We start from the raw sequence: 24,788 nt of genomic DNA, 5'->3' as shown, positions 1-24,788 counted from the left end.
TTACAACTCTAGGTCGCAAGAACATTGTAGGTTTGAGACTGATTAGAATATAAACTTACACCTTTAAAAAAAACTCATCTAATTAGTTTTGAAATTGCACTTTCCGTTAAAAATTAAATTTAAGATTACTGTTTTGTATGTGAATACACATTCGCTCTTCCTAATAACCGTAAAACTAAATTTGCACATTTTTTATCTAACAAAATATGTCAAATTATTATTAACTAGAACACTTAAAATTGGAGAGTGGTCATAATATGAAATTGCACGTAAAAATTCAGTTTACATTAATGTTACATAAAAGTTATTCAACTTTATATTATCTAATATTATGGTTACTAAACTTTAATTAACGTTTCAAAATAACCGTTAATAACCTCAACATAGAAAATTTTAAGAATTGATGATATTCTAAGACATTTTAATTCTTTAAAATTTTCGTTTTGAGGTTATTTAAGTGGTGATTTTAAAAAATAAAAAGTATGGTTTTAAACAACTTTAATTCTTGATCATTTTTATTTTGAGGCCGTCAAATTTAAAACCTTAATTGAAGTTTAATAGTCATAATATTAAAAAGGGAACAATTACAAAACTAGCCCTGTTTTAAAACTCATTTACGTTTTTAGCCTAGTTCTCCAACTTTTTACAAATCTAGACAATTTCATTGCATTTGGATAAAAATACCCTTGTCTTCCCATTCCCTCTTCTTCCCCCATCAAACACATTCACCATTACTCATTCATCATACTTGCTCCACACTTTCCTTCTTCTCTTCTTTCTTTCTTTCCATTTTTTACAACACTTCATACAACAATCAAGTGAACAATCCAAAAGCTAAAGCTTTGTTTATTCATGTAAGTATGGTGTTGGGTTTGACCTATATTTCAATTTTAATCTCAATACAATATCATATATGTTTAATATGATGTATATAAGATGTACATGTCAAATTCAAACGAAAATAGTCTAGGGTTATGCATTTCGGACCCATTCAACCCATTAAAACTCTGTATTTTTTCAGATTTGTCGTGAACGTTTTTCTGGGATTTCCGGCTTTGTCGTATCTGTCGCACCACGAAATAGTGCGACAATGGCCTGGTGGTTTAATGTTGTCGCACTTGTCGCATTTTTTCACGGTGCGACAGAATCCAGAAATATGAGCCTGTCGTACCTGTCGCATTTTTTAGGATTGACCCACTGATATGCATCCATTAAATTAAACGTCTACCTTCCTCGTCTCCTTACCTTGTATGTCTTTTTGTTCATCATTTCTTCATGGTATAAAGGTAGCATATAGAGGAATCAAATCAGTCGGATTCATACGAAAATAGTCTACAAAAACCATAACATCCTCATCTTCTTGAATTGGTGCTACTATTCCAAGAACTTTGTTTGGACTGTATGTCGACTGCATGGAGATATGTATAGTTCAAAATCGGTTGCATCAATACTTACTGAAGTGTGCACTTTCGCTTTTAACATTTGCAAATCGATGTTAGTTGCAAAACGGAACAACTTCGATTGACCGGCCACATATGTCATATCTTCTTGAACGGTTTTCCAATGGCCGTGCCACAATAACATACATGGAACAGTTCCAAACGACATACTTCTACATTTGAGAAAAAAACACATATTAACAAAAACTTATACTCATATAGTCTTTCGCACCTTTAAAAAATGCGACAAAATCAACAAGCTTATACTAAGAGAGTCTGTCGCACCTTGAAAAAATGCGACAAAGGCGACAAACTTATACTAAGAGAGAGTGTCGAATCCTAAAAAATGCGACAGGTACGACAGGCTCATATTTCTGGATTCTGTCGCACCGTGAAAAAATACGACAAATACGACAACATTAAACCACCAGGCCATTGTCGCACTATTTCGTGGTGCGACAGATACGACAAAGTCGGAAATCCCAGAAAAACGTTCACGACAAATCTGAAAAAATACAGAGTTTCAATGGGTTGAATAGATCCGAAATGCATAACCCTAGACTATTTTCGTTTGAATTTTACATATACATCTTATATACATCATATTAAACACATATGATATTATATTGAGATTAAAATTGAAATCTAGGTCAAACCCAACACCATACTTACATGAATAAACAAAGCTTTAGCTTTTGGATTGTTCACTTGATTGTTGTTCACTTGATTGTTGTATTAAGTGTTGTAAAAAATGGAAAGAAAAAAAGAAGAGAAGAAGGAAAGTGTGGAGCAAGTGTGATGAATGAATAATGGTGAATGTGTTTGATGGGGAAGAAGGAGTAATAAGGAATACAATGATATTTTTGTCCGAATACAATGAAACTGCCTAGATTTGTAAAAGTTGGAGAACTAGGCTAAAAACGTAAATGGGTTTTAAAATAGAGCTAGTTTTGTAATTATCCCTATTAAAAAGTGTAAAGTTGAATTACTTTTATATTAAATTTAAAATTTAGTGACAATTCTATCAAAATTAATAAGGTTTAGTGATCATGGATGTAATTTACCCATATCTTATTAAACTTAACATAAATATATGCTAAAGTGTAAAAATCGTGACGTAATTAAAATCGTAAGATTCCTCCAACAGGCAGGAAGATATTCGCCCATTGTTTTTATTTTATTTTGATGTCAACAAGATCGATTAAATTAGGCAATTATTACCGAAAATACCAAAACGACCTTGTCCATAGGCACTCACGCCATTACCAGTGTCGGCGGAGATTTTTATAAGAAAAAAAAGAAGATTGTTCCTTTTCCCCCCATTTTTTACTCAGCTCAATCTCCACAGAGAATTCACTCAATTATTTGAATAATTGAAATCAAATGAGAGATTTCAATTGTTTTGTCTGATTGCTGATTGAGAGTGAGAACAAATGAAGCAACGACTGGTAGTACAACTAAAAAGGGAAGGGAAAATCTTTTAAAGGAGTACTCGGACTCACTCCACTGACTGCCGGCAGCATATGAGTAGTAGGTTGATTCCGTTTGCCTCTTTATCTCCTATCTTTTAGAGGAAGAAATACATCTGTTCGACTTTCATTTGACAGATCTGGACTGGACTTGCTTTTCATTACATTGTGAGATAAGGCAATGGAGGCGGGGGCAGGCTTGGTAGCCGGCTCTCACAATAGGAATGAGCTCGTTGTTATTCGGCGGGATGGCGAATCTGGTGTAAGGTTTTTTTTTTGCTGCGAAATGTATTGAGATTGCGTAATTTTGGTTATTAAATGTGATTTTGGTTGTTTTTATTGCAGCCGAAGCCGTTAGAGCAGTTAAGCGGCCAAATATGCCACATATGTGGAGACGACGTAGGGCTTACGGTGGATGGAGAGCTGTTTGTAGCTTGCAATGAGTGTGCCTTCCCTATCTGTATAATTTGCTATGAGTACGAGCGCAGGGAAGGAACTCAACTCTGTCCTCAATGCAAGACTAGATTCAAGCGTCTTAAAGGTGTTTGTTTATTTTTCGTCGAATTCTTCTCTTTTGTATTTCCTACTCCAGAACTATTGAATTGAATTGCGGAATTGATTGGGATAGGTTGCGCTAGAGTTGATGGAGATGAAGAAGAAGACGATATCGATGACTTGGAAAATGAGTTCAATTTTGATGCCACCAGAAGAAAAGATATGCCGCAGCATTTTCTTTCACCGGAGTCTTTTCTTTACTATGGCCGTGCCTCTGATAATTCGGATCCGCATCATCAACCTCTACATCCTCTGCCTCAACTTCCTCTCCTTACTGACGGTCAAACGGTAACCTCTTTGCCTACTCTGCCTTTTCAACTTATCTATGTTTTCAAAATTTACATGTTAATGTTTCATTTCAACTTCACTTCACCTATGTCGCTTATTGTCGGTGCAGGTTGAAGACATTCCTCCTGACCAACATGCTTTGGTCCCATCATTCATGTCCAATGGTGGTGGTGGTGGCAAGAGAATTCACCCTCTTCCTTTTTCAGATCCTGCCCTTCCTGGTAATGTTTCACCAATTCTCCAAACAGCTCTATGCGTTTATTTTTCATGGTTCCTGCTCTATGCGGCAGCATCCTCTTAAGCTCTATCTATGTCACCATTTTGTAGTGCAACCTAGATCCATGGATCCTTCAAAAGACTTGGCTGCCTATGGCTATGGAAGCATTGCTTGGAAGGAGAGGATGGAGAATTGGAAGCAAAAGCAAGACAGACTGCAGATGATGAGTGACAACGGTGGAAAAGACTGGGACCATGACAATGAGGCACCTGATCTGCCACTGTAAGCACACACTTCAAAGCTTAGTTTTTGTTTTTAAATGATGGACTTGAATACAACTTCTATCTTCCATTTTCTTGTATAACGGATTGAGATACTTTGGCTATTATCATTGTTATTAATTCCTATAATCTCTAAAAGATTTCATTAGTGGACTCTGTTTTACTAAGTCTGTTGATATTTTGGAACTAAACTCATTGCTCCTGTATCAGAATGGATGAGGCTAGACAACCGTTATCACGAAAATTACCTATAAGTTCCAGCCAAATAAATCCTTACCGAATGGTCATCGTTATTCGCCTTGTAGTTGTTGGGTTCTTCTTCCGCTATCGGGTCATGAACCCTGTGAATGATGCATATGCATTATGGCTTATATCTGTAATTTGCGAAATTTGGTTTGCTCTTTCATGGATTCTTGATCAGTTCCCGAAATGGCTCCCAATTGACCGTGAAACATATCTTGATCGGTTGTCCCTTAGGTAACTTCTAACTGATCATGTCCTTTACTAGTATCCCCATATATTTTCAGTGAAGATGCTAATGAGTTCATCATGGCCAAATATTTTGCTTCTCAGATATGAAAAGGATGGGCTGCCTTCTCAACTTTCCCCTGTTGATATATTTGTAAGTACAGTTGATCCATTAAAGGAACCCCCACTGGTTACAGCAAACACAGTTCTGTCTATTCTTGCTGTGGATTATCCTGTCGACAAGGTCTCATGCTATGTTTCGGATGACGGTGCTGCCATGCTGACATTTGAGGCCCTATCAGAAACATCTGAATTTGCAAAGAAGTGGATTCCTTTCTGCAAGAAGTTTAAAATTGAACCAAGGGCACCAGAGTTTTATTTTGCTCAAAAGATGGATTATCTCAAAGATGAGGTGCAAGCTTCATTTGTGAAGGAACGGAGAGCAATGAAGGTGCTTGGTCTTGCATCATTTAGTGATCCTCCCTTTCTATTCATCCTTTTATTTTTGTGTTTGTATTGGCCAATGTTGGTAATCCCATTTATTGCAATTTCAGAGAGAATATGAAGAATTTAAAGTTCGGATCAATGCTTTGGTTGCCAAGGCAAAAAAGGTACCAGAAGAAGGTTGGACAATGCAGGATGGGACTCTATGGCCTGGGAATAATGTTCGAGACCATCCTGGGATGATTCAAGTAGGTTACTACTGATTTATTTTGATATGGTTTTGATTGAATTTCTGTCCCAGAATATCAATTACTGTCAATCTTTTATAGGTTTTTCTTGGCCAAAGTGGAGGGCTTGATACAGATGGAAACGAATTACCACGTCTGGTTTATGTTTCTAGAGAAAAGAGACCTGGATTTAACCACCATAAAAAGGCTGGAGCTATGAACGCTTTGGTAAGTAGTTAGAGGAAGGAAAAGATGTCAGATTTATTTAAGGAACTATGGAATAAATGGTTTTACTTAAAATGTGTCTCTATCGAGCAGGTCAGGGTATCTGCTGTGCTCACAAATGCTCCTTATTTGTTGAATGTGGATTGTGATCATTACTTCAATAACAGTAAGGCTATTAGAGAAGCAATGTGTTTCATGATGGATCCTTTACTTGGAAAAAGAGTGTGCTACGTCCAGTTCCCACAAAGGTTTGATGGAATTGACAGGCATGATCGTTATGCCAACAGGAACACTGTTTTCTTCGATGTGAGCATGACCTCACAGAACTTTCTTAATGAAATTCTACTGCAAGTTATTTATCTTCTCGAGATCTAATTGCACAATTCTATTGCAGATCAACATGAAAGGTTTGGATGGCATCCAAGGACCTATATATGTTGGCACTGGATGTGTATTCAGAAGGCAAGCATTCTATGGTTTTGATGCTCCGAAAGCAAAGAAAGCACCAAGTAGGACATGCAATTGCTTGCCCAAGTGGTTCTGTGGATGTTGTTCAAAGAGGAGAAAGAAGAAAAAGAGTAGCAAACCCAAGTCTGAATTGAAGAAGACAACTTTAAGGATAACTGCATCCGAACGTACTTTGGAGGGTATTGAAGAGGGCATTGAAGGTAAGATAAGTGACTTGAAATGATCACCTATTGTCCAATTCCTTGTCTACTTGTGATTATATTCGATACCATTAATTTTAATCCTTTGGAATTGCATTGCAAATTACATTTCAAGAATGCACCTCTTAGATACTTTGTGTACAGACATTTTGTGTAAAACCTGTGTTTGATAAGAATTATGCAGCCATTTAAGGTCCGTTGGCAAACTTAAGAGCTAGTTAAGCTTTGCACCTTGTGGATAGTAGTTGTTAACTTATTAGTTTGTTTTCTTAGCTATTCTACAGAAACGAAACACTAGAGAAACTGCTTCTCTATTACTCCTGACACGAATTTATGCCCCTAGAGAGGGAAACTTGATATCCACATGGCACTTGGTAGTAGATGTTTTATTGATAGGTTGACTGGATGAATAAACTTTTCTGCTAACTTCGAAAGATTGGATGCAGGGATTGAAGCCGAAAAAGTGCCAGTAACACCAGTCCAGAAGTTGGAAAAGAAGTTTGGACAATCTCCTGTTTTTATAACGTCAACTCTGCTCGAAGATGGTGGCACCCTGAAAAATGCCAGCGCTGCCTCTCTGCTGAAAGAAGCCATCCATGTAATTAGCTGTGGTTACGAAGATAAAACCGAGTGGGGAAAAGAGGTAAAGCAAATGTTGAAATATCTGTTAGAACTATTACTTTCTGTAGTTATCCTGCCAAATTTGCTCAATTTTACATATTAACGGTTTCCAATGCTGCAGGTTGGGTGGATTTATGGTTCGGTCACAGAGGATATATTGACAGGTTTTAAAATGCACTGTCACGGATGGCGATCTATATACTGTATTCCCGATAGACCTGCATTCAAAGGTTCTGCACCCATCAATCTCTCTGATCGTCTGCATCAGGTCCTTCGGTGGGCTCTTGGATCTGTTGAAATATTTTTTAGCAGACACTGTCCTCTATGGTATGGGTATGGAGGAGGTTTGAAGTGGCTAGAGCGATTGTCTTATATAAATGCTACAGTATATCCGTTGACATCAATCCCGCTGCTCGCATATTGTACACTTCCGGCTGTCTGCTTGCTAACAGGGAAATTTATAACTCCAGAGGTAGCATTTCTATTTTATTACTGTAAATAAAGCTTAACATACGTGTAAGCTGTAGCCATCTAAATTCATTTATCCGAAAATTGCAGCTCACGAACGTTGCAAGCTTGTGGTTTTTGTCACTTTTCATTTGTATTTTCACGACTGGTATACTTGAAATGCGATGGAGTGGAGTGGGAATTGACGACTGGTGGAGAAACGAGCAATTCTGGGTGATTGGAGGAGTGTCAGCACATCTATTTGCAGTTTTCCAGGGGCTGTTAAAGGTTCTAGCAGGAGTTGATACAAACTTCACAGTGACATCAAAAGGAGGAGACGACGAAGAATTCTCCGAGCTGTACGCATTTAAATGGACGACATTACTCATTGCACCAACAACTCTGCTGATAATAAACATGATAGGAGTAGTTGCAGGTGTCGCGAACGCAATAAACAACGGGTACGAGTCATGGGGTCCGCTTTTCGGTAAGCTATTCTTTGCCATATGGGTGATAGTTCACTTATATCCTTTCCTAAAAGGTCTCATGGGGAGACAGAACAGAACTCCAACTATTATCATTGTCTGGTCAATCTTACTTGCTTCAATCTTCTCTCTGTTGTGGGTTCGGATAGACCCGTTTCTCGCGAAGTCGGACGGCCCGGTTTTGGAGGAATGTGGTTTGAATTGTAATTAATAGAGGTTGATTGATTGATGGTACAGAAGATAAGGAAAAGGTATGTTTTTTCAGCTGTAGATTAATGGTGTGTTAATAGCATGGCGTGGATGTTCTTGTTCCTATGCTTTGGCAAAGGAATTATTAAGAAGGGGTCCAGCTGTCAATATATTATTGGTGTTCTTGTTCCTATGCTTTGGCAAAGGAGTTATTTAAGAAGGGGTCCAGCTGGCAAGATATTATTGGTGTTCTTGTTCCTATGCGTTGGCAAAGGAATTATTAAGAAGGGGTCCAGCTGGCAAGATATTATTGGAGGGACAAATGCTCCTTGATTCTTTAGTTGTGTAATTTATATAGGATAAAACTTTTTATAATTATTATTTATGAATCTGCATTTGATTCATAATAAAAGTCAGGCCTTTGCCTTGCCACGTGTAAACTTTAAGGCATTTTTATTGCAAGTCTATTGTAAGCACAGTGTACAAGTGAAAAGAAAAAAATATTTGGCAAAACCCTTTTCTTTTGTAATTTTACTGATTAAGTCCTTTATCTTCGGTTTGATTTATTGAGTAGTACTCAATTAATTATAATAATTTACATATTTAGTTCTTGCTTATCAAATTAATTAGTTATGAATATCAAATTCAGTTAAACTATAAGCAGTTCCAAATGAAAACACTACTTTTAAATTGTTTAAATTGCAAATTCTAAATTGAGATGAAACAAATATCTTTCTATTAATATGTATAATTATAATTCATTTATGCTTGTCAAATTTAAGGCTTAGGGGCTTATTCAACAAAAATAAAAAAGATAAAAGGGACTCAGAATGTTCTTTTTCTTCTTCTTCGTAATATTACATCCAAATCTTTAGCAGATTTCTGATAGTAAAATTCACTAGGTAAAATTCAAGGACGCCCTTGCAAAAAGAGAATACAGCTCTCTTCCTCTCTATTTCAAGCAGCTGCGCCTTGTGGCTTCCAATCCGTGTTCTCCGTTTAGTTACTTGCTTCTTTCTCCTCTCCTTTATATATTTTCCTCTACATTTTGTATTTTCTTTAATGATAGTTTCTAATTTCTTTTAGTTGAAGTCCATATATTTCATCAGATCTATTTATTCGTCTGAACTGTAAATCCGTGTTCTCCGTTTGGTTACTTGCTTCTTTCAACGCGATTGGTAAAAGGAAACTATCGGTAAAAGGAAGCATGAAGCTTATCTTACTTCCTCCTCTCTTTTATATGTTTTCCTCCATATTTTGTATTTTCTTTAATGGTAATTTCTAATTTCCGTTTATTTGTCTGAACTGTATTTACTATGTATAATTCTTTTACTTTTCTGATAATGTGGATTTATAAGAAGTATGTGATTAATAGTATTTTTAGGTGTTATTTTATGGCTTTTGTGATCTTTTTATTCTCTTTAGCTTTAGCCTGTATGTATTTATGTGAGGTATATTACTCGTTTCGTTTTATGTTATATGATTTTCTATATATAAAAGAAAAAATTCAATTCCACAAAGCTAAAAGGGGAGCTTATCAACCCTACAAAGTATAAAATAAATTATATCTTCAAATTGTGGACAATAATAAACTCAGTCAATAGGGATGCACAATCCATGATTACAAAATTGAAAGTTTTCACTCTTCTGTCTATAAACACATATATCACCAAAATCTAACTCAACTAATTACAAATGGCCGGAAAAATAATAACTTGCCTGCGCCGGACAAAACATTTCACCTTCGAAGGCAACAATAGTTTCGAAGAATAGTCACACAAAGAAGATGATCAAATCTAGGTGTCCCGGCGAGTTTCTAATCTATCTTTTGCTGTTTATAGCAGTAGATGATTGTGGCTTCTACATTTCCCTTCAAAACGCGATTTCTAAATCATCCTTTGCTGCAGATTACGATATTGATGGATCACCGTTATCTTTTAACTGCTCGTCCTCGAACGATCTCCACTTCATTCTGATCATTGCAATCATTGTGTAGCAGAAACATTAACAGATTCAGCCAGTTCAGCTAACTGCTCCCCGCCAAGGTTCGATACAAGTTCCATGGAGATGAAGTGTTTCGGTAAATATGGGAACTCTTCCTCCTTGAGATCGTATATCGGTTGAAGTTTCTTCGCTTCTGCAGTCGCGGCTTCAGCCTCTGCTAGTAAAAGACTGGCTTCTTCAATGTCACTGAGCTCCAGAGCAGCGGATCTTTCAGCTGTAGCAGAACCAGCAATTAAAAGTAATCTCTGGAATTTAGCCATTCCGAGCTCCTTTTCCTTGGATGAAATCAGTTGTTCGGTTTCCTGTAATCTGCTAATAGTGTTTTTGATGTCTTCCTCTACCTTCTCCACATCTGACATTGCTCGTTCCAAGTCAATCAGTACACCGTCTTTTTCAACACTCAATGATTTTGCCTCAGCAGCTACTCGTGCAGCTTCCTTAAAATTTCTTGCGGAAGCAGCAACTTTCTTTTCTGCTTCAAGCTCTGGAATTCTTTTGTCAATGAAGAAAATTCTCTGCTTAAAAGATGCTACAGTTTGCTGGATGTTTGATTTCGTCGAAGATAGTTCCTGCAAATATTGAGAAGTTTGTATTAGCAATGCAATAACATCAATAGGAAAGACGGGAGCTTAGTAACTTGATGTCTCGGGAATTAGACCTGGCAATTGTCGTGTTCGTGTCGTGTCATTTCGGGTTCGTGTCAAAAAGAGTAAACCCAAACCCAACCCAAAAACTTTCGTGTCAAAGTCGTGTTAACCTATTCGGGTTAGTGTCGATTTCGTGTCGTGTTTTCGGGTTACATGTAATTTTGTTATGCATATATATTAATAATAACTCTTAAAAATATAAGAAGATATGGTACTGTTTTTAAACATTTTATATCATTTTTATATTAGTATGTTAACAATAATTATCGAAAAGTTCGATAATATCATGTTAGAGGGTCACGTAATGTGTTTATAACCATTTAAGAAATTCAAATCAATATTTACAATTAATAATTATAATTTTATTATCTTTATTAATAAAATAACATAAAAAACACGAGAGAATATAACAATAATTTTCAATATCCGTGTCATTTCGTGTCGTTTTCGGGTTCACATATCAACACTAACCCAACCCAAAAATTAGCGTGTCAATTTCGTGTCAACCCAAAAATGACCCATTACCTATTAAGCTCAACACTAACACTAAAAATCCGTGTCGTGTTCGTGTCGTGTAATCGGGTCGTGTGTCATTTTGCCACCTCTATCGGGAATGAGTGATAGGAAAAATGAATTAACAACAGCATAAAATAGCTTATGCACAATGCAACAGAAACAAAACATGTGCAGCAATTATGTTGCAACCTACGGGCTGAAAATATACTACATTGTTACATATGACATGACCTATGTTGCACGGACACTCCTCTTTACTAGAGTTTTTACGTTTCATGTCCGTTTTCGTTTGAAGGCTATTTTATGAAGGTTATGTTTTAGAAATAACGTTTCCCTTGTCCATGCAACATATCATATGATAACTACAACTAAGAGCGGGCAGTGCATTCGAACTTTCTGTATATACAGCAGAAATGTGAGCCATTACACTGAAACTGAACCAAAACTCAACAAATGTCCAGGTTCGCTAAATCCATCATCTTCAGCGAATCCATAAACAACGAACCTTGAGAATGATAATTCGTTTGACATGGAAGTCTCAGTATATGCAGAGAGCACACTTAAGCAAAAATCTCTACTTCATTGAGCCCTAGGAAGTAACGGCACTTCTAGAAGGTTAATGTACGAGTGTCGGACACTCTGGGGTTACCCGGGACGCACCCGACACTCCAAAATAAGTGTCCCCTCTTTTACTGTTCTTTTTTTTTTTTTAATGAGGACACTTATGGGACACGGATTCTAAGTTAATTAAGTAGAATGTAAGGGTCATTTTTTCAATAATTTCACAAAAAAGAGGGGCTGATATATACAAAAATAAAATGAAACCCTAATAATAAAAGAAATCAAAATCTATTGAAAAGAATATAGCAGCGGTCCCTTTTTTAGTAGTTTAAATAGTTTGAAGTATTAAATGTTTCTTTTTGATGAATTAATGACTTATTATGGATGTTTTTCTTTTTGTTTTTTTAACAGACTTATTATGGATGTTATTTACTGTTATAATGACTAATGAATGTTATACCTATATAAATTTTCAGTGTCCCCGTGCGCGTATCTCATATTTTTTAAAAATGCTGTTTGACGCACCAGCACCCGCACCTGTGTCGGTGCTTCCTAGATTGAGCCTTTTATTTACATCTACCTATGCTAGATCATCATTTGATGGCATTATCAAATTGTTTTACATCTCAGGCATGTTACACAATGCACCTTTCTATGAAGAGTATGTTAGTACAGATTCCTCAAGGTAGGAAACTGAAGTGGTCTGAAGGGCAACCCTAATTTTGCAAGCAATTCTAGAAACAAATACATAAAAACCCATAAATATAAAACCTGAAACGCAAAACCAACCTGTAAGGAGGCTCTTGCAGAGGAAACTTCCTGTTGGAGCATCTGGACATCCTCAATAAGTTTCTCTTCTGTCTTTGCCAGCCTCACTTTATCTTCTCTGGACTTAACAATGGACACCATCAAGCTTTTTCTAAGCTCAACAGCTTCTTTGTATGTCTTTGCTTCTTCTTCAGAAGCCTTGGCTAGTTCCCTTAATTTGGCCCCACGACCTTCTTCCTGAGCAATGAACTCATCAATTTCCTTCCTTTTTGTTGATAAAGAATCATCCTGTAAATTCATCTGAGAAATTTCTGATTGCAAGTTGTAATACGTGGAATCAATGCTTGATTGATTCTCCTGAAAACCAGAGACCACATCAGCAATCCTTTCTTCAATTCCTTTGATTTTTGTATCATTTTCTGCTATCTCCTTTTCTTTCTCTCTTACTAAAGCCAGCAGTTTATGGAGTTCATCAGTGAGAATATCCTTTTTTGAATGAAGATCTTGTTGCTCTTTCCTAAAGTTTTCAATTGAGTGCTCAATAGAATCATCCACAGTTTGGCGTGCTTCATTTATAAAATGTGATTGGATATCCAACTCCACCTTCTTTGCTTCCAAGGTCTCAATTGACGAAAACCATTCATCCATTTCTTTGGAAGCGAGCATTTGTGCTTCCCTAACGATTGAATCTGCATCACTTTCTGCATCCTGGAGAAAAGGAAGAATTCAAATTTCAGGAATCATGTTGAAGATAATGACGAAGACTGATTAAAAAAGAATTCTCTGGATACTTTCTTAATTTCAAAAAATAAACAATTGATGATATAACCTGACCTTGGCAAAACTGGAGAGAAGAGTAGCACACTCTTCCTCCGCGAGAATCTGAGAGTCGAGAACATCTTGCATTTTAGAATCAATGGCATCACACTGGGCTTCAGCTTCTCTAAGAACAGCAAGAAGAGCTTGCCTTTCCTCGTCAGCAGTGGCAAGACTGTCGCTAATCCTTTGAGCTACCTCGAAATCTTCAGCCTCACATGCTGCCTCCAACTGTAATTCAAGGTCCTTGTGCTTGGAGGAAGCCGAATTAAGTTCCTCAGTAGCTTTTCTTCTCTTCCTGATGGCCTCCTTCCGAGCTTCAGACACAGAGGCAGCCAATTGGCGAGAGCTTTGAAGCTTCTCAGAAATCAAAACCTTAATACGTTCAAACTGATCCTCTTTCGAATTAGATGATGGTTCCAAATCAGGAGCCGGATCCAACTCTTCATCATCCATCGACAACTGTGTTACTATTGAATCTGCGGTTATTTCCATTTGTGCAACATCGCCATTAGCTGAAGTAGTAGCGGACATAGGAGAAGGAGAATCATTAAGATCAGGTTGGGGAGAATGAGTATCATCAGATGCAGCACGATGATGTAGAGAAGGAGACTGATCATGAAGAGGCAGAGATACATCTCTAGCATATCCAACCCTAAGAGTAGAAGCTTTCTTCTTCTTCCGTGAAACTTGACGGGAGATTGGGGGAGAAGAAGTGGGAGACGGAATTGGATCTGGAAGTGGAGTTAGGGTTTGAACGGTGAGATCAGAGAAAATGTTCTCGTCGAGAGGTTGAGAGGAGGAAACAGAATTGAGATCATTAGAAGTAGGAGTAGAAACATCGAGATGAGATTGAGAATCATGAGTTGATGATGAATCGTTATCATGTGGAGGATCATCTTGGTGCTGGTTGTGATTTTGATCATCGACTAGTTGAGGAGTAAACAAAACCATCCCCTCAAACAGGGAATCTAGATCGTCTTCCGCCATTGAAGACGTAATCTAAGAATTGAATTGACTGTAATTTTGTTTGTATTATCTTCTTCCTCTCCTCTGCAATTCACCGTCTTCCTCAGCTCGTTCTCTTTCTAGTCTTGCTGCTACTAAAATTTTTTCTATTAAAAAATATTTAAATATGTGGGCCGTAGAGAGCCCAAGCCCAGCCCTACTCAACTGGGCTATTGTCGGGCTTTGAATGTTAAAACATATATAACTCATAATTCATGCCATTTAAATAGGGCGGTTTACATGAAAATCATATATGATTATAAAATTACAATTAAATCATATTATAAAACTTAATTCGCAATATGTCATTATTTTCTATATATCATAAATAGAGTATGATTTTATATCCTAATTTATAAATTTTAGATCTCAATTCATAAATCCTAAACCCTAAAATATATATCTTAGACCTCTAATTCATAAAACATAGTTCTTAAAATATATGAAAATAATAAATTTTTTTTAGTTTTTCATTATTCAAATTAGTATTTGACATAGTTGTAAATAATTTTTCAAATCTGAATTTCTGTGTAAACTTTCCTTTAAAGAGTTTTAATGGATTATATTAGGTTAGTTATACAATAGTTATGAATAGATTAAATATTTATAAACATCTAATACTAAAAAATATATTTTAATTATGTTATTAATCAATAGTTAAACTTGACAAAACTAAAAATAAAAATATGAAATTGTGATATATTTTAAAGAAAAAACCTTGGATGATAAATTATAAATATAGGAAATAGTTAAATGTAAAATTCAAGCTTGATTTTGGATGTAAATTTCTCTTTAATTTTTAGGATTTTAAAGTAATAGAAATGATACATTTAGGTCCATTTGTTTGCTGAAAAATATTATGCAGAAAAATATTTTCTTAGTTTTTCAGTGTTTGTTTGCTTAGAAAAATAAGTCAACAGAAAATTTTAGGTTAGTAAACAGAAAATTATAAGAAAAGAGTGAGAAAAATGTTTTACCTTTTTCGAAAGAGTAAAACATTTTCTTAAACCTTTTGGAACTCTAATCCATTTCTTCTTACCCTTTAAAAAAAATACAACAATTCTTCTCGTGCTTCAATATTGTAGCCAAACACTAGAAATACTTTATTTTTCAAACAATTTTTTTTACCTTATCTAATATTTTCCGACAAACAAACGAGACTTAAATCAAATTAGAAAATGTAGCCTTTTATAAGCTTAAAACTATATTTTTTCTTTTTTTGAGACAATGATGAGGTACCTGAACATGTGACAGTGATGTCACGTACTTTTCTAAAAATATATATGTTGTAAATATTTTCCAGACATCTATTGAATATGTTTATAGTATACACGATACATGCGTGTAGTATGATAATGTAAGATATATAAAAAAAAGTGGAAAAGAAAATGCATATACAGAGAGAGAGTCTGAACCCTTTACTCGGACACTAAGTGATAGTATTTTTAGACTTTGGACATTGGTGAAGAAATTAAAATATCATTGGGCTTGATCCAATGTAACAAGACGAGTTTGAGCTGTGGACTCATTCAGATTGTGAATATGTGGCTTAGATAAGGCATGTCACATGACTTGTTTGTCAAGAGCTTGTTATGAGCTTTTTTTTTTTATGTCAAATTCATTTGCCATATCAGGAAGTCTCCCCTTTTTTACCAAGTGGCGTGAGAAAGAAGCACTTGATGCGAACTGACATGTCCGTGAAGAGTACGTGTCAAAAAGTGTGTGGATCACTATACCAGTGTCTTTAATGCTCGTGGAGCATGACTGTTAAGATTTAATATCCCCAACTTTTAATGAATTATGATGTCGTTTTTTGAATATTTGGGGTTATGATCGAGGCGACAGTTGGTCTTCCTATTAAGTATTATAAAAAAGGAATCTCGTTGTTTATTCAGAATGTTTGCTTCTCTTAAAGATTAGCTTTGAGAGAGAATTTATCATTTCCAGTTAAGTGAACAACTCTGTTTTTTACGCAAGGCTAATGGAGCATGTCTTAGCTTCCATGAGAGCAATTTCACAAAACTTTCGTTCATTTTGAAGTCAGTCTTTTCGACCTTGTTCTTAGATTTTTCGTTCTTCCTTTATTGTCTTTAGTGTGCATGCGTGTGTGTATCGAGTGAAGAATGTTCGTGGGTTTTATCTTCGTTCAATTGAGATTTTGACCTTTAGCATGTTTGGAGACACTTGAGGCGCCCTCGACATCTAAAGGTCCACTAGTTGAGGAGAGAGTTATTAACAATCCTCTAAAGTTAGTGAAAGAAATGAAGAAGAAGGTTAACCTAAATGTTTCATCGACCTACCAAAACATAAGTGAAGAAGAAGAAAAAAAGAAAGAAGAGAAGATTGACCATTTTCTACCGAGGCTGAGTGGAATGATAAAAGCTCAAACTCGTCTTGTTATATTTTCTTAAACTTTTGAAACCCTATTGGTTCCTTCTTACCATTTTGAAAACAATAGTCAAGTACAATTTTTTCTCGTTTTCGAGTATCGTAGCCAAATACCATAAAATATTTTATTTTTCAATATAAAAAATTTACTTACTCAATATTTTCTAAAACACAATATCTTCCGACAGATAAACGGGCTTAATAGTACTAGCATACTGCTATTAGTAATAAAAAAAGTCAAACAAATATTAGTAAATACATTTTTGAATTAAAAATTCAGCATAATACTTGTTATATATTTGAATATATTCAAGTAGTATATAATTGACCATTAGTTGATGCCTGACCTTATTAATCACATAATTGTTCCATTAATTAAATTTTTTAAATTAGTGGAAACAAAATAAAATAAAAACAAATTCAATAAGAGAAGTTAATTTTAAAAAACAAAATTTTTATTTGAAACGAATTCAAAAAGATGTGTTTGAATTATTTTTAAACAAAATATATGTTTAAATATTTTTGGTTAAGGTGCAAAAATACCCTAACGTTTTGGGTCAATAGCAATTTTACTTCTAACATTGATAAATTTGGTCAATTTGAGAAATAATTCATCAAAATGTCTTCTCGATCATGAATCTTATCATCTACACTTCACACGGGCGACATTTTATCAGTAACAAATCACAAACGTATGTTGGGATGTGAAAAAAAAATACTATCTTTTTGTACGAATTAGACAAAAAAATAAAAAAAAATAAAAAAAAATCACCGAATTTATAAATATTAATCTCCAATTCTATTATTAAGTTATAAAAAAACCTGAAATCCTTTTTTTAGAACGAATTGTTATGCAATTGGTGCAGAATAAGGAACAAAAACATCTGTGTTTTATAATAGTGTCTGAAATTGACCCAATTTATCAACGTTAGAGGTAAAATTGCTCTTGGTTTCTAAAGTTAGTGGTAAAATTGCACCATTTTAAACGTTAGGGATAAAATTGCTCTTGACCTAAAACGTTAGGAGTATTTTTGCACCTTAACTCAATATTTTTCAAACAAAATAGGGACAATGCTGAATGAAATTAAAAGTTATCTAAAATTATTTTTTTATAAACTCAAGTTTAATTAATGAAAAAAAATTCTCATATCAAAATTCTTAAAAACTATAGAATTGTGATAAAAAAACTTATAATTTCATATTTTATTAATGTTTAAAGTTCAACGTTCCGTACCCGTCTCACCAAGTCTGAGAACTGCTGTCAGAAACAAAAAAACTGCTGATTCCTCTTGTCTTCTTCTCTCTACCAAGATCTTCAAGTTTTTCTCTTTTGTGTGGATCTACTTTAAGGAAGAAGAAGGAAGTTCCTTCTTCCTCCTCTCAACGGGTTAGGTTTGTTGTAATTTTTTATTGTATTTCTTTTTGGTAAGTGTATATATTTTATTGAATTTCATTATCCGTTTGAATTGTATCTGTTCTCCATTATTCTACTATTTATACCTTTTTCGGATTTAGCAAGAACGGAAACGATTTATTTTATACGTGGATCAATATATCTACGTGGTTGCAACAAACGAAAGGACTCAGATCCGAATGTTCGGAATGGTCTAAATGATGAAGATTCGATTGCAGTTGCTTTTCTGCGGATTTGGATTTTGATGAAGTATATGTTTTATTGTTTTTTTTGTGAATTTTGTACCTTTTATGGCTTTTTATGCTCTTTGTAGTCATTTTCGTCCCATTGTGGATTTTGTAAGGTTTTGTAACCTTTCCCGTTTCTTGTTGTACTTGTTCTTTTCGTATTTAATGAAGATATATGCTTTCTCATAAAAAAATAAAAAAAAAAGTTCAACGTTCCAAGTTAAATCTTGAGAAAGATTAGAGATAAAAATAAATGGGTAAATAATTTATTAGTCCCCTAGTTTTTATCTAACACACTGTTTAGTCTCCCTATTTTGAAAAACATATTATAAGGTCCTTATCTTTTACCAATATTAACATTGTGGTCCTTTTATCTATTTTTTTAGATTTTTAACCGAACATATCTTAGCTTTTAGGACAACTACAGTACAATACAAGTTGACTATGTTATTCTATTATTTTATATATATCTGTTTATGCTAAAATATAATGATTACAAGTCTAAAAAAACTAGACAAAAGGATCAAAGGGTTAATATTGGTAAAAGTTAAGGATCTTATAATGTGTTTTTTAAAATAGGGGGACTAAACAATATGTTAAGTAAAAAGTAAGGGACTAATAAATTATTTACCCAAAATAAATTGATTTGGACTTTAGTGTATTCTCGTACCTCTTAAAAAAATAAAAAAAAAATTAATTATATTGTTGATTATACATATGTTACCTTTTGTATCGTTTATTTCATAGTATTCCGCCTAAATCATATTTTAAACAATCATTCTCTTACAACATAATATTTTGATTTCAAAATTTAATTTTTTTTTCTCGAATTATATTAAGATATTAAATAAAATTATAGTTACATGAAATAATAAAGGTATCTTCTTTGATATTAATGAAATGTCTTACCTCCTAATTTCAAATTCTTAATTATTTGCTATTTAAATTTGAAATACATATTAAAATCTCAATTGGATTCTATATCATTCTAATATTTAAATTGAAATGATATGTATTTTGAATTTAAATGTCAAATAATTTACAATTTGATACCAATTAGATTTCGTAACCTTTGCATTTTATTAGATATTGAACTTCAAAAATTTAAGGTAAAATATTAGATTAACAGCCTGACGACATGAAGAAACGGGCCTAACGGCCCAGTAGCCTTAATGGACATCTGTCACAAGTATATTTAATATTTATTTCTTCATATAATATTTGGGCCAAGCCCATTATATTAATTTCTCATTGTTAAACCACGACGTTTAAAAAAAGTACATGACATGCTCTAATGCGTTTTCTAATATCTATCTTTTTTTTTTTTTTTATAGAAATTGGGACGAGTTGGGCGGGGTGAACACTCATGACCCAAGAACTGACAAACTCACAATCTATTCTATCTATATATTTAAAGAAACATACATCTTGCTGATGTGTAATTTTATTGATTTTCTACAAATATTTTAACTTCAATTACTGATATGATGCACCGCTTAATATCCAACCATAATCTAAAGTCTCAACTACCCATACCTTCAACAGTATATTAGGATATCCCGTGCTCTATTGCAGGTTTGTTCCATATGAATGCGAGGAAAGAATTAATCAGTCTTGCCCTCTATTGCAGGTTCATTTGCGTTATACAGTCTTCATATTTGATTGTCTTTTATGAATTTTTTTAAAGCTTGGTGCCTGAAATTGTTTCACATGTAATATACTGTTTGCTAGATTTCTTTCACATTACACCATTCCTTTCACATTTAATCTATAGGTTATAGATTTGGTAAGGTCTTAAATTATAGTTTACTGTTTGCTCAAGTAATATATGATTTAATTCTTTCATCTTTGATCCAATTACATATGTTTAGAAATAATTTTATTCATATAGGCAGAAAAAGAAAAAAGAAACTGTAATGTGTGAGTTTGGAATGAGTTTAATAGGTATATGGCGACAATGGTCATCACATTAAAGCATATATCATTATTCTTGCACATGTTAGTTTAGCCGTATATGGTCAACAAATTATATATTTGCTACCACATTTGTTTAAATATGTTTTCAATATTTAGCATATTCATAAGGCTTGATAAATTAATTTATTTAATTTGATCAATTTGGTATTTTATTTTACTTGATTAATAATTATTAATTTTTTGGTCCTTGAAAGGAGGAGTAGAAAAACCCATTTCAATCATCAAATTCATCTGAAGATTCAATGAATTGAATCAAATAACAAAAGGAGTAGACGAAATTCACTCTCTCGAAAGAACCAACAACAAACAACAAGATATATAATGGATTGCAAGTTGTCAAATTAATTTGAATATTATATTCTGTTTTTAATTACCTCGGTGTATATACTATAGGAACATAAAAAAAAATTCATTTAATTCCGTTTAGGATTAACCATATACAGTGTCATTATAGATTTATTTTGCTTATTTTAGGAGGATTCATTTATTTTTGTAAAATGTATTTGTAATTAAAGAAAATTATTGTAATTTTTGTATATTGATTTATTTTTGTTCGTAGATAAAAGTTTGGGAAACAGTAAGCTTATTCATTTTTAAGAACAAAGTAAATCATAAATAATATTAAATCATATGAACCTTTAGATGAAAAAAATAAAGATAACCAAGGTAAGTGTCTGCTTGGTTCCATTTATCAAAATTACTTTGTTTTTAATTGAAAAATTAATTAAAATCTATTACATATGAAAAACATCAACACGTGAATTAAAGGCTTCAATTCATAAATTTTAATAAAACTTAATAAATCATATGAAGCTTTAGATGAAAAGATAGAAAAGTGATGAACTATTTTTTATTATTATTAAACATATATTTGTATTTAAATTTAAGCTTTAAATTTTTTAAAAAAGTATTTAATAAAATGAAGTACTTATATTGGCATATTTGTTTATATTCTTTTAAAAATATTTATAAATGAATAATATTTTCATATGTTTGTATATTTTTATAGTAAAAGAAAAGTAACTATCATTCGTTGGTTTACGATAGAATGAACTGTTTGTTTTAAATTTATTTTTTATATGCATATAGTTGCTTCTCATGTCTTTCACGAAGGAAATAGGTGGTTGATGCTTTTTGCCAAGAATTTAGAGTAATTTTTTACTGATCCGTTTGGTGGAATATGACACCCAAATTTTATAAATCTTTATTAGTGATGGTTTTAGTCATGTAGAGCAATGTATTTGAGTTTGGCTTTTGTTTTTCTACATTTATTGTAATTTTCATTTCTCTTTAATAATATTGGGCATAGTTTGAACTCTAAGTGATAATCTATTCCACTCTCTTCTTTTAGCTAGCTTCCAATCTTTATTAAAAAATACTATAAGATAAAACAATCCGTGCATTGCACGAGAGTTCATACTAGTATATAAATAAAAGAAAAGTGAGTGTTTGAACAAGAGAAGAGGAAGGAGAACAAACAAAAGAAGAGGGGAGGAGAAAAGATAGGAAAAGTCAAGAAAAACGCAATTGTGAAATATTACAAATGTCATCATTGATAATCCTGTGGCAAAAAGCAGGAGTTGAAGGCCACCAATTGTTCACGGAGGAAGAGACTCCAAACTTTGCCAGTGCATCAGCAACTCTATTTCCTTCCCTAAAGATGTGTGAAAAGATAATGTTCATCCTAGAGCAAATGCTGAGACAATGCAACCACTCTTGCCGAATACTCCAAGGAACATCCATGAAACGGTGTCTAAGCAGATTAACTACGTACATTGATAATATCTATCTCTTATATTGACAAAGTCCATACAACAACTGTATATATATAAATATCTCATATTTATATATATTAAATATGATCATGTTAATGATGTCATCGTCTTCTTCAATAAACTTTCGTCTGAATATGCTTCTCATGTTCATACATCATATATTCATCATAAACGTAATATCTTCCTTCACTTAGATCTCTAATCGCATCACTTTGTAATCTTCATATGATATGCGATTCCTTATAACCAGATACCATGAATGATGATATAACATCTGATGAGCTCCTTTCATTAAATCCTTTTGATTGATGATAATATTCATCATAATACTATTATTCTCCATAAGAACTTGATTGTGACTATCTATGATGCTACTGTATGATATAATATTTCTCCATGGGAGAAATTACTATTTATCAAACGCATCCCTTTGTTACAACTTTCTTTAACAAAGTTGAAGAAAATTTTCTTCTTAATGATCATTTTTAAATCACACGAGATAAAACTTCATATCTCTCTACTTCGTATAAGAAAAGCCCTTTGGGCAAATAAAAGCCTCTGGCAGTCTATATATATATAGATTATAATATCATTCTAGCAACTTCACATGCACGTGTGAGAGGGGCCACACGTTTTGGGACATGGGACGACCCCCCATAATACTATATATGGGATATATAAATACTAGCTTTGTACGTGTGATATGCATGGGATATATGAATTTTTTTTATCAATATTTAAATATTATTAGATATATAAGCTGAAATATATATCATAATACTATTTTCAAATTAAATCAAATAAGATAATTGAATTTAATAAAATAATTACACAATATTATTAAAAGAGATGAAGTACCAAAATAATCTTAAGATTTTTAGAGAAGAAACAATTTAGCATTCAAATGGTACAATCAAATGGTACATTCAAATGGTACAATTAAACTCAAACAAAAATTGACACAAAAGATAACTATGTCATTATGTCATCTGATGTATATTTATGTTAGTAAGGATTTTGGTTGTTCTATTTAACAAGTATGGAGAAAAAAAATTGTTTTTTTTCCGTATGATTAAATTGACTCTTCCCAAAATCTTTAGAATTTTATAGGTTATCTCTTATTAAATTTCACAATGATTTACAACTATAGTCCTTACATCAATTTTTCATATTTTTTTAACATAATTTCTTTTCTTTAATGTAGTCAAATGGAAAATACATATTTCACTATTAGATTATACGTAATCAATCAAAATAAACTTACAAAATTAAGGGTGATGTTTATAATATTAACAGGTATTCTATGATTTAAAATGTGGCGTCATCCTTAAAAATATGCGGTGTTAAATTTTATAGTCCAAGTGCTCCAAAATTCAATTGCATATTAAATTTTAAATTATTTGATATTTAAATTTAGGGTTATTCTATGGTTACTTTGTTTAAAAAAAGTAACCATACTTTATTTTAATAACAAATAGTAATAGAATACGTGTCAATAAAAATAATACTAATTAAAATTAATAAAAAAGGTTGAAACTCAAAGTGGATCCAAGATTTAAATTGTGATGTCTTTTGTTCCTGGAGGTAAATTGGCTCTTTTGTTCTTTTATGGAAAGGAAATTATCATCCTCCAAAGCCAAGCATGTTGTTCTTCAACTAGTCTTGGATGTTCAACAGTTAGAGAAGAAGGTTGAGTAGGAACCCTAAGATTCACCTTGCGAGCCTTCACAACTTTTTCGGTTGAGGGATAGGGAGAAGCACTGATCGTGGCTGAATGCCGTATTTTCTTTGAAACAGCTTTTCCTTTTAAAGCTTTAGGAGCCATTTGAAGAAAAGAGTAAAAAGGGAAGGGAAGAGTGAAAGAAAACTTACTGGTTCGAAAATGGAAGACTTAAATGTAGGAGGCAAGAGAAGGGTTTGCAAATTTTCGTCTTCAATTTATAAGGAGGAAGAAGGTAATGAAGAGATTTACCATTATTACTCTCGGGAGAATCAAAGCGTTTTAATGATGAATTTTGAAGTGGCGCCTCACGTAATGCATTAATGTGATGTCATTGTGTAACACCCGTTTCAAATTTCCTTTTATTTAATTAATATTAGACTATTGTACACAACTAAACCTCGCTAAAATGAACAAATGTCATAAATATACCGATAAATTAATTTTCCAAGCTTTACATCTCAAAACCTAATAATAAGTCTATAACTTAACTATAGATTGCAACGTAGTTTAATATACTGACCATCCTGACAATTGAACCGCTAATCAATATTAATACCTTTGATCTGAAAAGAAAATTGAGAGAGAGTGGGTGAGCTTGTGGGCTCAATAAGATAACTAATTATATACATAGCACAATCACACGGGCATACAATTAATAGATGACCAAACATTAAACACGACTTCGAAAATATTTAGTTATTTATTTAATTAAGGGCCCTGCTTGCTAAGGAGAGATATACTCAATAGTTTGCCGGCCAATCCAAAACTATCATAATCTCAATCTCATCACAATATATCACAGTAAACAACACAGAATACCACTCCCTGTCAGGTATCCCGCACTACCCCAGTGCGTAGCAAAACAGCATAGAGTACCCTTGCATCACGAGGTACTCCGACACTAATCTCAAGGACAAGTGCCTAGCAAATAAACCTCAGTT

General features: G+C 33.4%; 2 protein-coding genes across 3 annotated transcripts; one reads left to right on the top strand and one right to left on the bottom strand.

Moving 5' to 3' along the window:
- The first annotated feature begins 2,694 nt into the window (after window positions 1-2,694).
- On the top strand, window positions 2,695-8,577 carry LOC136235890 (probable cellulose synthase A catalytic subunit 3 [UDP-forming]). Of its 2 annotated transcripts, none has more exons than XM_066025972.1 (15): window positions 2,695-2,969; window positions 3,047-3,170; window positions 3,254-3,449; window positions 3,537-3,751; window positions 3,861-3,972; window positions 4,079-4,250; window positions 4,460-4,726; window positions 4,823-5,168; window positions 5,272-5,409; window positions 5,491-5,616; window positions 5,707-5,919; window positions 6,008-6,281; window positions 6,728-6,924; window positions 7,024-7,374; window positions 7,461-8,577. In XM_066025972.1, the coding sequence occupies exons 2-15, from the start codon at window positions 3,090-3,092 to the stop codon at window positions 8,043-8,045; spliced, it is 3,273 nt and encodes a 1,090-aa protein (XP_065882044.1). In that variant the 5' UTR covers window positions 2,695-2,969; window positions 3,047-3,089; the 3' UTR covers window positions 8,046-8,577. The 2 variants fall into 2 exon arrangements, with proteins under 2 accessions (XP_065882044.1, XP_065882043.1); XM_066025971.1 differs by having other exon boundaries at window positions 2,695-2,973.
- A 965-nt stretch (window positions 8,578-9,542) lies between these two features.
- Window positions 9,543-14,431, bottom strand: LOC136235573 (uncharacterized). Its single transcript, XM_066025321.1, has 3 exons — window positions 13,354-14,431; window positions 12,541-13,227; window positions 9,543-10,596 (listed from the first exon to the last, which is right to left on the bottom strand). The coding sequence occupies exons 1-3, from the start codon at window positions 14,323-14,325 to the stop codon at window positions 10,009-10,011; spliced, it is 2,247 nt and encodes a 748-aa protein (XP_065881393.1). The 5' UTR covers window positions 14,326-14,431; the 3' UTR covers window positions 9,543-10,008.
- Between the last annotated feature and the right edge of the window lie 10,357 nt (window positions 14,432-24,788).

This window comes from Euphorbia lathyris, chromosome 7, assembly GCF_963576675.1.
Source record: "Euphorbia lathyris chromosome 7, ddEupLath1.1, whole genome shotgun sequence".
In the NCBI taxonomy this organism is placed as follows: Eukaryota; Viridiplantae; Streptophyta; class Magnoliopsida; order Malpighiales; family Euphorbiaceae; genus Euphorbia; species Euphorbia lathyris.
This window is presented reverse-complemented; position numbering and strand designations above follow the sequence as displayed.

What these genes read in the sequence shown, in the direction of transcription:
- LOC136235890 (XM_066025972.1), top strand. Translation starts at nt 3,090, where the DNA reads ATGGAGGCGGGGGCAGGCTTGGTAGCCGGCTCTCACAATAGGAATGAG. An exon ending in AGGAACGGAGAGCAATGAAG is followed by an intron (nt 5,169 to 5,271) that starts GTGCTTGGTCTT and finishes TTGCAATTTCAG; the next exon opens with AGAGAATATGAAGAATTTAA. An exon ending in ACCATCCTGGGATGATTCAA is followed by an intron (nt 5,410 to 5,490) that starts GTAGGTTACTAC and finishes AATCTTTTATAG; the next exon opens with GTTTTTCTTGGCCAAAGTGG.
- LOC136235573 (XM_066025321.1), bottom strand. Translation starts at nt 14,325, where the DNA reads ATGGCGGAAGACGATCTAGATTCCCTGTTTGAGGGGATGGTTTTGTTT. An exon ending in TTCTCTCCAGTTTTGCCAAG is followed by an intron (nt 13,228 to 13,353) that starts GTCAGGTTATAT and finishes CCTTTTCTCCAG; the next exon opens with GATGCAGAAAGTGATGCAGA. An exon ending in CTGCAAGAGCCTCCTTACAG is followed by an intron (nt 10,597 to 12,540) that starts GTTGGTTTTGCG and finishes CAATATTTGCAG; the next exon opens with GAACTATCTTCGACGAAATC.